This window comes from Staurois parvus, unplaced genomic scaffold (genome assembly GCF_062004578.1).
Source record: "Staurois parvus isolate SC_StPar_1 unplaced genomic scaffold, SC_StPar_1.0 ptg000017l, whole genome shotgun sequence".
Lineage (NCBI taxonomy): Eukaryota > Metazoa > Chordata > Amphibia > Anura > Ranidae > Staurois > Staurois parvus.
Genome location: NW_028317813.1, coordinates 6,241,330 through 6,253,674, shown reverse-complemented (window position 1 = coordinate 6,253,674; position 12,345 = coordinate 6,241,330). Strand labels below are relative to the sequence as shown.

Genomic DNA, 12,345 nt, shown 5'->3' with positions numbered 1-12,345 from the left:
GTATAGGGTTGCCTCTTTTGTTTTAGGATAGTAAACAGGTTTCAACAGAAACCTTGAAACCCCTCCTTTTCTGGTACAATGCCTATGTTTGAAAACATACAGCAGGGTGAGGCAAGAAACAAAATTCCAGTTTGCAGCCCCTGGATACAACATTCCACATTTCCAAATGTCTGAAATGTCCTGGGACCATATGGCCAGAAATGACAACAGAAAACCCCTCCACTCTGATAAGAAGGAGTGCCTCCTCACTGTGAGGAGGACTTGAGGGTCAAGGAATTACAGTGGAACTGAATCCCAGGCTTTGCCTTGGGTCTGGAGGCATGAAGGAAATGAAAAGAACTCAGGACTAGAGGGTTCTCCAGATCAAGGGAAAAGGACTACTCAAACAACCCCCCCCCCCTTCTCTTGTGACTTCCTTAATGAAGTTGTAAAGAGAATGGCCAAAGAGCAGTTTCCTATCAAAGGGCTTACAAAAGACTTTTCTTTCACCGATGTTCAGTAGACCAATGTTTATACAAAAGGGTCCTTCGCATATGTACCAAAAGGGGGCCCTTACTGGATAGAATATTTGCTAGCCCCAGGGATGCGCTATTCCTGATGCCTGGGACATGCAGTTATGGGTGCTGGGCACGTGGCTCTTTTTTTAACTTAGCCCTGCGGGCAAGCAGCAGATTTTGTTTTGTTTTTAGGTTGCCCCTTAATGGAGCGGACACTGGTGTAGCATGAAGATCTGTATCCCGTGACGGGCAGTAGCTGTAGGGGATACAGATTTTTATGCTATACTGGGAATGGCAGGCAGCAGTGGGGCCAGGCTGTGGCGGCTTTCCTGAAGAACCCGGCGACAGTACGAACAGACCTACTGCTGGCACTGCATGAGGGGGAAGTCCTGAAGAAGCCACCAGTATTGTGAGGAGATGTTCCGCCTGCCCTGTTGGAGTGTGATCAGATGGCTGAAATGTGTCACTGGGAGGGGGTGTGCAGTGGGGGAGGGGGGTAGCCGCCTACACCGGGAAATTGCCGAGAGGATAGAGACCATTGGGGGGGGGGGGTGTGCTCACCCACACTCCACCTGTCCATACATTCAGGTGTGAGGGGGGGGGAAATTTGTCCTCTTATAGGGGGGAGGGGGGTCATGCCTGTCCTTTTATGGGGGTATCATGTCTGTCCTTTTGTAGGAGAGGGGAGGGTCATTCCTGTCCTGTTGTGGGGGGGGGGGTCTTGTCTGTCCTCTTGTAGGAGAGGTGAGGGTCATTCCTATCCTCCTATAGAAAAGAGGGGGGATGCCTGTCCTTTTGTAAAAGGGGGGGGGCATGACTATCCTCCTATAGGAGGGGGGTCATGCCTGTCCTCTTATGGGGGGGGGTCGTGCCTGTCCTCTTATAGGCAGGGAGAGGGTCATGCCTTTCCTCTTATAAGGGGGAGAGGGAATCATGTCTGTCCTCTTATAAGAGGGAGGAAGGTCATGCCTGTCCTCTTATAGGGGGGAGGCGGGTCATGCCTGTCCTCTGTTGGCCTCTGATTGGTCCATGACATTGGAACTGTAGTATATACAGCGACACCTGTGTAGCATGAAGTCTGTATATCCTGCAACAACTGCGCATGTGCCAAAATCAGGGAAAACAAGCTGAGCTAAGTCCCTTACCTCTTTACATTCCGGGCTACAACCCAGGCATGTTACTGGTCAGGATTCAGTAGGTCGGGCACCCTGATAGCCGAATGGGGTCACAGGCTGTGGTCATCACTATTAACAGTGCTGATCCCCAGGAATTCATGGGGTGATACAGGATTTCACAGCGGCTGTAGCACCCCATGCCTGTGTTGTAGTCCGGCATGTAAGGAGTTACTGTAAGTGACTTCAGGTACCTCTCCGGCTTTACCTCAGCACTCGGCTTGTATTCCCTGCACATGCACAGTTGCTGCAGGGGATACAATCTTCACAGGATACACATCTTGATAATCCACTAGAGCTTGATTTGGCTGCTCAGCATACACTAGTACTGAGCACCCAAGTACTTCCAAGTGGGAGGGTGACATGACAGAATAAAATTTTGTTTTTTTTTTCTCACTGGGGCTGGCACCTCTTTTACTCGCTCAGCAGAAGTGCTTCTGCTGAGCGTTAAAAGAGCCTGACACACCCCATTCCTGACAACCACCCTGCAAATTATCCCCCCTCTCTGCTAGTCCCCAGATGAGGTGCTGGAGACAAGCAGGGAGGTGTTAAAATTTTTTTTCGTTATATTAGGACAAGTAGATTGTCACAAGGGGCAAGTAGATTGGGACCCCGATTTAGTCCCTTGGACAAGTATTTTTTTTTTTAAATTACCACATCCCTATAGCTCATCAACAGAATAGAGTAGGACTACCAATTTTACTATTGGTATTGCTGGGCTCCCGCATAGAAGAAGCAAGAATAATAACAAATTTTCTGCTGAGGCAGAAAGAATTAATGTTGTCTGTGACCAGGTCACTTCCAAGGAAACAGGGAGCCCAGGTACCAACCAGAGAATCATAGAATCAATGCAGCTGTGGAAGAGAAGGCAGAAAAGCAACAAGGTTTACACTCAGAAATAGCGCACAATATGGCCACCATACAGAGGACCAGCGCAGATGGGCTCAAAACCTGTGCAACTGCAGAAGGTGGACCACTCGGGTGCCAAAATTTAAAACTGGCGCAGCCCTTTCTTCCTGCCACTGGCCATGCAACCAACGTGGTGGGCTGTGCCCTGCATGCACCAAAAAAGACTCCCTGTAAAACACAGCATAAAAGCCCTACACACTACAGCTAATGGCTTCCAGTAATCCCCTTACACATCAGGGAATGAAGAGGCAGGATCCAAGAAGCAACCATTTGTTGCTCCTCCAACAGTCATGCCCCTTAAGATGTCTTCAAGAATAGGGTTCCCCCAGACACGTGCACCTAAGCCCTGGACCTATTAAGCACTCAAACAGCAGACGCAACACACTGCATTCAAGTACCTTGGTGAGCACCTTCAGCAAAGCCCAGTGCCAAAGCCACATTAAAGTGGTTGTAAATGCTGAAGGTTTTTTACCTTCATACATTCTATGCATGAAGGTAAAAAAAGTTCCGTGTGCTGCTCACACCACAGCCCCCTCAATACTTACCTGATCCCTCTCTCGATCAAGCGATGTGCACGAGAGCCTCGGCTGTCCCAAGACTTCCTCTCCTCATTGGCTGAGACAGCTGTGGGAGCCAATGGCTCCCAATGCTGTCAATCACAGCCAGTGAGCCAATGAGGAGAGACAGCTGAGACAGCAGTGGCAGCCAATGACTCCCAATGCTGTCAATCACAGCCAGTGAGCCAATGAGGAGAGAAACAGAGCGGAGCCAAGTCAAGGCTCTATGTGTTTTATGGACGCTTGCTATTGGGGCACTGGTTAAGGGGGGGGAATCCAGGAGCACTGGCGGTGGACCCAAGAAGAAGAAGATTGGTGGCTGCTCTGTGCAAAACCATTGCACAGAGCAGGTAAGTATAACATTTATGTTATTTTTTTTTTTTTTTTAAACCAAACCTTTAATACCAGTTTAAATTCGGCTCTACTTCTTCTCAGCAGGGTCCCAGTACAACTTCTGTGGCAATGTCGATAAACGGTTGATCTAGATAGCCAAGCCCCTTCTGGCTCTGAAGCCACTGAAGAAACTTACTAGATGAAAAATAAATCTCGATAAAAACTAAGATTTTTTTTTTTTTTTACAGATAAGAGAAGATGTCTGTTCTCCTAGGACATTAGGAAAAAAACATGCTTGGAATGTACAGGGGTGCTGTGAAATGTCCAATTCCTGAAGGCAGTAGAATTATCTGTTGTATCTGAATACTCATTCTGTGCCCAAGTAGTGCCCTGAAAAATGTACCTCTTTATGTTTAAAATAGTAGTGCACTACCTAGTATGTGAAGGCACTCCGTAGCCTAAGGCATGGCTACTTCTAACTGCTGGTCTCATGTGAGTCGGAGTGACGTTACTACTGTGCTGCTTACTGTCCTCTTTGCTTGAGGCTCTGACATGAGAAAGCAAAAGCCCTGCCTCCACCAAGATTGCTGCATCCACACAGATTAATAGTGCAGAACAAGACATTGTAAGTCAGTAATGGGGAAAGATTAACTGAAAGGGGATCACAGGCAATACTGGTGAATAGTCCCTTTTCCTCTTTCTGCCTTATTTTGTGGTACAGCTGCCAGAGTTCCAGTCTTTAAACACTAAGTCAACAAAGGCATCTTCCTGACAGGCTTGTATTAAACATACAGTATGTCTAAGTTTGGTATTTGAGACCATATGGTTAGTGATGCATTTGAACTGACTACCTTGACAGTATAGTGCCTGCAGAAATCATTCTAAAATAATAGCTTCTGACCTGAGAAAACACTTGATATCAGGCATTTCAATTCAAGATATGAAAAGGAAGTCTACCTAAAGTGTATCCAAAATCCATTTTTTTGTAGTTTAGAATGGTAAGAGGTTAGAACCTGTCAGCAATCACGGCGGCGCATGGGTCTGCGCATGCGCAGAACGCCAATGCGCTCTAATCAGCAGGTGCTAGGACCTGGGCGGCGGCTGCACATGTGCACTCGCGATCACGCGCCTGGCACCAATGACAGCGCAGGGCGCGCTATTTAAATCAGCTCTGCACAGACACTAGTTGCCGTATGGTCTTATTACCCTGTTCCTGCTCCCTGTTGATTGTGTACTCGTTGATTGATTTGTTGCCGACCCTGCTTGATCCCGACCTTTGCTGACTATCTCCTGCTCTGATCCCTGGCTCATTTGACTACTCTCCTGGATATCCCTATTGATCTGAACTCCTGTCACCGAACCCGGCGAGTGACCTGACTACTCTTTGCCTGCTGCCTTGTACCGTGCTGTCCCCACTGTTACCGACCCGGCCTGTCTGACCACGCTTGCTACCCTGCCATCCATCCATCCGTCTTGCACGGATCCGGTCACCACTGCTCAGGCCTATCCGCCTCTTCATGTCAGGGTCTCTACCAGTGTATACCTCTGGCGGATCCCTCTACCACAGGCGGATGTACTCAGGGGCCGCGACCTGGTCACTGTCTGCTCCAAGTCCATCCCCACCATCAGGGACCCTGGTGAACAAGCAGAATGGGGCTTAAACTCCGTGCTCTGGGGAATCCTGTCCTGTGGATTGCTAGAGGTACCGCCAGGCGGTGTCTGACAGAACCCTTGTCATGTTTTAATCTGTTGTCTGTATTGTTGTTTACGGACATTCACCTTTTTTTATTTATCCTACTGAGAACTGTCACCAGTGCTAGGAGTAAGGAAAAATCCTAAATTTATAGAGTTGTGACTAAAATAGTAATATTGTCCAATGGGGACACTTTCTTTTAATTGATAATGGTCTACGAGGATTTCTCTCATGCTGGAGAGATCATGTTTACACAACAGAGAGATTTACTTATGCTTTCTATTATGCTTGCATTAGGGGAAATTAAAGCAAGCAAGTTATTTAAAAGATTTTTTATGTTGTCCTTTATGTGGCTTTTTAAAAACTCCATCACTGCTTAATGTTTATTTTTTTCATTTGTTTGCATTGGTGCATGTCCACCATGGCAGTACCAAGCTACCTGGGCCCTTTTTTTTTTTTAATAACAAGTTAGCCAGAAACCAAACTTTACCAGGTTTGTTCATCCCCAGTCCCCAGAAAACATGTACATCTTATTAGGACACTAGCAAAATACTTGGACATGCTGGTAGTAGAATGGGTTATCCTGGGATATCAAATCCTCCAGTAGATAGCAGTATAACTCAAAACTTAAAGAATTCCTGCATTAGTTAACCACTTGCCCTCCAGAGGATTTTCCCCCCTTCCTGACCAGTTTTTGCGATACGACGCTGCATTAGTTTAACTGACAATTGCGCGGTCATGCAACCCTGCACCCAAATGAAATTTCTGTCCTTTATTTCCCACAAATGGAGCTTTCTTTTGGTGGTATTTGATCGGCCTCTGCAGGTTTTTTTTTTGCGCTATAAACACAAAAAGGCCAACAATTTTGAAAAAAAAACCCCAGTATTTTTGACTTTTTGCTATAAAACATATCCAGTAAAAAAAATTTAAAAAAATCAAATTTCGTCATACATTTAGGCTACGTCTTAATTGGTTTACATGAAAGTTATAGTGTCTACAAATGGCGGTGTATATACTGGAATTTTTTTTTTGTATACTAGTAATGGCGGCGACCAGCGACTTATAGCGGGACTGCGGCAAGCATTCTGACACTGGGGGGAACTGACTAACTGCCATTGACATCCCCAGTGACACTAATACAGCGATCAGTGCTATCAAAAAGCACTGACACTGTACTAATGACACTGGGCAGGAAGGGGTTAACATCTGGTGCGATCAAAGGGTTAACTGTGTGCTGTTTTACTGTGTTGTCTGTGTGTGCTTTACTATGTAAGCACACTGCTTTGTATTGCTCTGCTATACAGAGCAATACAAAGCAGCATGCTGGTGCTGAGAGGGGAGAGAACTGTATTGTTTATATACAGACCTCTCCCCTGTTAGTGTTCCTTGGCGATTGCCAGGTGCCGGCGGGGAATCTCTGGCCGGGACCCGGTGATCGACAGCTGTAGCTGCCAATGGCTGCGATCAGTGACTTATAGCGTGACTGCAGCAGGCATTCTGACACTGGGGGGAACTGACTAACTGCCACTGACATCCCCAGTGACACTAATACAGTGATCAGTGCTATAAAAAAGCACTGACACTGTACTAATGACACTGGGCAGGAAGGGGTTAACATCTGGGGAGATCAAAGGGTTAACTGTGTGCTGTTTTACTGTGTTGTCTGTGTGTGCTTTATTATGTAAACACGCTGCTTTCCTACCCAGAGATACAAAATCATGTACAGTGGGGCAAAATAGTATTTAGTCAGCCACCAATTGTGCAAGTTCTCACACTTAAAAAGATGAGAGGCCTGTAATTGGCATCATAGGTAGACCTCAACTATGAGAGACAAAATGAGAAAATAAATCCAGACAATCACATTGGCTGATTTGGAAAGAATTTATTTGCAAATTATGATGGAAAATAAGTATTTGGTCACCTACAAACAAGCAAGATTTCTGGCTCTCACAGACCTGTACCTTCTTCTTTAAGAGGCTCCTCTGTCCTGCACTCATTACCTGTATCAATGGCACCTGTTTGAACTTGTTATCAGTATAAAAGACACCTGTCCACAACCTCAAACAGTCACACTCCAAACTCCACTATGGTGAAGACCACAGAGCTGTCGAAGGACACCAGAAACAAAATTGTAGACCTGCACCAGGCTGGGAAGACTGAATCTGCAATAGGCAAGCAGCTTGGTGTGAACAAATCAACTGTGGGAGCAATAATTAGAAAATGGAAGATATACAAGACCACTGATAATCTCCCTCGATCTGGGGCTCCACGCAAGATCTCACCCCGTGGGGTCAAAATGATCACAAGAACGGTGAGCAAAAATCCCAAGACCACACGGGGGGGACCTAGTGAATTACCTGCAGAGAGCTGGGACCAACAAAACAAAGGCTACCATCAATAACACACTACGCCGCCAGGGACTCAGATCCTGCAGTGCCAGACGTGTCCCCCTGCTTAAGCCAGTACATGTCCGGGTCCGTCTGAAGTTTGCTAGAGAGCATTTGGATGATCCAGAAGAGGACTGGGAGAATGTCATATGGTCAGATGAAGCCAAAATAGAACTGTTTGGTAGAAACACAATTTGTCGTGTTTGGAGGAGAGAGAATGCTGAGTTGCATCCAAAGAACACCATACCTACTGTGAAGCATGGGGGTGACAACATCATGCTTTGGGGCTGTTTCTCCGCAAAGGGACCAGGACGACTGATCCATGTACAGGACAGAATGAATGGGGCCATGTATCGTGAGATTTTGAGTGCAAACCTCCTTCGATCAGCAAGGGCATTGAAGATGCAACGTGGCTGGGTCCTACAACATGACAATGATCCCAAAATACCGCCCGGGCAACGAAGGAGTGGCTTTGTAAGAAGTATTTCAAGGACCTGGAGTGGCCTAGCCAGTCTCCAGATCTCAACCCCATAGAAAACCTTTGGAGGGAGTTGAAAGTCTGTGTTGCCCAGCGACAGCCCCAAAACATCACTGCTCTAGAGGAGATCTGCATGGAGGAATGGGCCAACATACCAGCAACAGTGTGTGCCAACCTTGTGAAGACTTACAGGAAACGTTTGACCTCTGTCATTGCCAACAAAGGATATATAACAAAGTATTGAGATGAACTTTTGATATTGACCAAATATTTTCCACCATAATTTGCAAATACATTCTTTCCAAATCAGCCAATGTGATTGTCTGGATTTTTTTTCTCATTTTGTCTCTCATAGTTGAGGTCTACCTATGATGCCAATTACAGGCCTCTCTCATCTTTTTAAGTGGGAGAACTTGCACAATTGGTGGCTGACTAAATACTTTTTTGCCCCACTATATACAGTATATACATGATTTTGAACAGCCCTGTCGCCCTGTAACAGTAGTTCTGGGCGGTCAGGAAGCGGTTAATGACCAAGAAAGAAAAACGTTTTGGCTTTAAATACAATTTGAGGGCTCATTCACACCAGGTACACTGGGACTGCATTGGGGCACCCTTCCCCAGAGGAGTCCTAACACGAGACAAGGCAAAAAGCCTTGTTTCCCACAGGACAAGTTCCCACCTTTGTGGTTTGGCAATGACTTAATGAAATGTCACTTACAGTTGTGCTCAAAAGTATGTACTATTTTTAAAGAAACCATGAGTGAGCAGGCAAAACACATTTGTTTTATGTCTTATGGAATTCATATTCAACTGTAGGTCATAACAGAATGGCACAATCATAAAACAAAAAAAAGAAAACAAGTAAACAAATGAAATTACCTCTGTTCAAAAGTCTGCATACCCTTAGTTCTTAATACTGTATTGCCCCCTTTAGCATCAATAACAGCATGCAGTCTTTTGTAATAGTTGTCTATGAAACTCCAAATTCTTTCAGGTGGTATAGCTGCCCATTCATCTTGGGAAAATGCCTTTAGCTCATGCAAAGTCTTTGATCGGCTTGCATGAGCCCCATGTTTGAGATCACCCCAGAGTGTCTTAATGATATTAAGGTCAGGAGACTGTGATGGACACCCAAGAACATTCACCCTTTTCTGCTGTAATGTCAAGGTCCTACCTTTCCTCAGGGCTTGTGCGGCTCCATGTGCTGGCATCCATCTTAGGTGTCTGCAAAGCATTGTGGGATCCTTTATGCTTTCAGCCCCCTGCGGCTCCTCCTCCGGGAGGTGGCGGCTTATCACATATAAGTCTGCTGTTTGTAGCTGTCCATTGCATTTGTGTCCTGTCTATTGCACAGCAGCAAGCTCCTGTTTAGTTTTTCATTGCTCTCCTGGATACCGACTCGGCTTTGGCAAGACTCCTTCCTGGCTTCTGACCCCGGCTCTGGCGACCATCCTTCCTGGCTTCTGACCCCGGCTCTGGCGATCATCCTTCCTGGCTTCTGACCCCGACTCTGGCGACCATCTTTCCTGGCTACTGTTCTACCAAGTCATCAGCTGTTGCTGTTGGACTTGCATAGACTCTGTCTTGTTTTTGTATAATAAACCTACCTTTAATTGCACCTCCTTGTGTGTCTGGCTCCTCACTCCCTGACATGTAACCACTGGAGGGTCAACTTGGCCTTGTGCTTAGGATCATTGTCATGCTGGAAAGTCCAAGAGAGTCCCATGCACAGCTTTCACGCAGAAAAATGAAAATTGTCTGCCAGTACTTTCTAATAATATGCTGCATTCATCTTGCCATCAATTTTCACAAGATCCCCTGTGCCTTTAGAGCTCACACACCCCCAGAACATTGGTAAGCCACTACTATCCTTCACAGTGGGGATCGTATTCTTGTCACTATAGACCTTGTTGACCCCTCTGCAAACATAGCGTTTATGTCTGTAACCACTGGTTTAGTCACTCCAGATTACAATGTGCCAAAAGCTGTGAGGTGTGTAAAGATACTGTCAGGAATATTGTAATTGGGCTTTCTTTTTGGCATTGGCGAAGTAAAGTAAAGGCTTCTTTCTGGCAACTCGACCATGCAGCTAATTTTGTTTAAGTATCATCGTATTGTGCTCCTTGAAACAACCACAGCCTCTTTTTCCACAGCAGCCTGTATTTCTCCTGAGGTTACCTGTGGGTTTTTCTTTGTATTTCCAACAATTCTTCTGGCAGTTGTGGCTGCAATCTTTCATGGTCTACCTGACCCTGGCTAGGTATCAAGAGACCCCCTAATTTTCCACTCCTTTATAAGTGACTGAACAATACTGACTGACATATTTAAGGCTTTGGATATCTTTTTTTATATCCTGTCCCATCTTTACAAAATTCCTTTGTTACACAGGTCTTTTGACAGTTTTTTTCTGCTCTCCGTGGCTCAGTATCTAATCTGCTCAGTGCAACCACATGAGAGCTACAAGCTCATTAATTATTTATACACAAATACTAATTGCAATTCACAAAGCCACATAATGTGGGAAATCAAAATATAATTGTCATTTTTAACTTGTGTGTTAACTTATGTGTCTGTACCATTCCAGGGTATGTAACCTTTTGATCATGGCCATTTGGGTGATCTCTGATCATTATGATTTAAAAAGGAGCAAAACAACTATGTGATAGTAAATAGCTTCATATGGTCACTGTCCTTAAATAAAAGACAATAGTTTGGCATGATCAGTCATATTTTCAATATCACTGCCAAATGTCACGATTTCTGCCAGGGTGTTCACACTTTTGAGCACAAATGTATGACATTTAAATAACATTTTAACAAAAAAAGAAACCAGCAAACAGTGAGCTGCACTGTGATCGGTGCATTGACACTGTATCCTTCCAGTGCACACCAGTGACCGTGCATTCAGCATGGCTACTAATGGGAAACAGTTCTTGTATAATCAGAGAAATAGTAATAATTTTATTTTATAGTATTGAGTTCACATGAAGGGACAGTACAGTACCACACTTGAAAAATCAATGAACCATCTTTATTCACTGAAACATAAGTGAACTGGTTGACACAAGTGGAATCACCCTTACATATGGGGAAACATTGCTAAAACACTTTAGAAATGAAAAAGAAAAAGTCTGAACAAGAGTTTTGCTTACCTTCAATATGTCTTTAATGATCTTTTTCTCATCGTGGAATCGAGCCTTCAGATCTTCTACATAAAACTTGAACAAATCAAGCGGAGTGGAGCCTGACATATGGAGAGAATGAGAAGGTCAGCATAATTATGACAAAGGCATAAAAATGTAAAACCAGAGCACTGATGTTAAATTGAATCTCTTTTATCTGACCAAATGTTTAATTCTGCTCAGTCAAACTTGTGATTCACAAATCCATGTTATTCAGCATAAGCAGCAAGGTTACACCATTATACACTATTGCAGCTCTGCTACTTAATAGAATGAAATTAAAGGAGACAATTGTATGTAGAAAATAATTCAGCAGAATCACCTGTCTGTCCCAACATGTTAGCAAACCGGGAGTCGGTGCTGACAAAAGGGTAAAGCTCCATCCACGTAGACATGGAGTGTAACTGACCGGTCTCATGAAGCTCATCAAGAAATACCTGAAAGACAGAATGTACACACTATAATGCTGGTAAAGTTCTAAACAGTTTTTTCTCTCCGAAGTTAATCTGTCACAGAGCTGAGAAATGTACGCATGATGAAAATATTGTCCCACTCCCCAGTCCTCTAAATTGGTTCTGTTATGTAAGGGCAGTATTTTCCTGGTATACCTCAATCATAAAAATACCACATTATTGCCACGAGGTGGCGCTAACGAGCCTAGTAAATGCACATATTAGACAATTACTGTGAATATTCATGAAGGCTGGGAGAATTATTAACAAAAACACACAACATTTTTTAAAATAAATAGTTCTCTATTAATTTCTCACATTTACTAAGTACAGCCAGCAAGAGGAGCTCTGGTCTCAATGTTTTTTTGTAATCATTTAAAGAGGAGCTCCAGTCTTCCCTCAAAAAATTAAAAGTCAGCATCCACAAATACTGTAGCTGCTGAATTTTAATATAAGGACACTTACCTGTCTAGGGGACCAGCAATGTCCACATGCACAGGCACCGGCATCTTAGGTAAGGGAAACCGGTAGTGAAGCCTTCCGGTTTCACAGCCAGTTTCCTACTGCGCATGCGCGAGCCACGCTGCACTTTTTGAATGGTCCTGCAGTCTTCTCGGACCTGTGTGTGTCCCAGAAGGTTGCGGAGAGAAGGAGGGGCTGAACTTCCTAAAAGATCGGTGCG

General features: G+C 44.7%; 1 protein-coding gene across 1 annotated transcript in view; it reads right to left on the bottom strand.

The window, feature by feature from the left end:
* The window catches only part of PRPF40B (pre-mRNA processing factor 40B), a 162,042-nt gene that overhangs the window by 28,353 nt on the left and 121,344 nt on the right, over nucleotides 1-12,345 (bottom strand). Inside the window, exons 18-19 of the mRNA XM_089679247.1 lie at nucleotides 11,534-11,648; nucleotides 11,182-11,273 (exon numbers count right to left, since the gene is read on the bottom strand). Of these exons, the coding sequence (XP_089535373.1) occupies nucleotides 11,182-11,273; nucleotides 11,534-11,648 (207 nt within the window). The remainder of the gene's footprint in view (nucleotides 1-11,181; nucleotides 11,274-11,533; nucleotides 11,649-12,345) is intronic.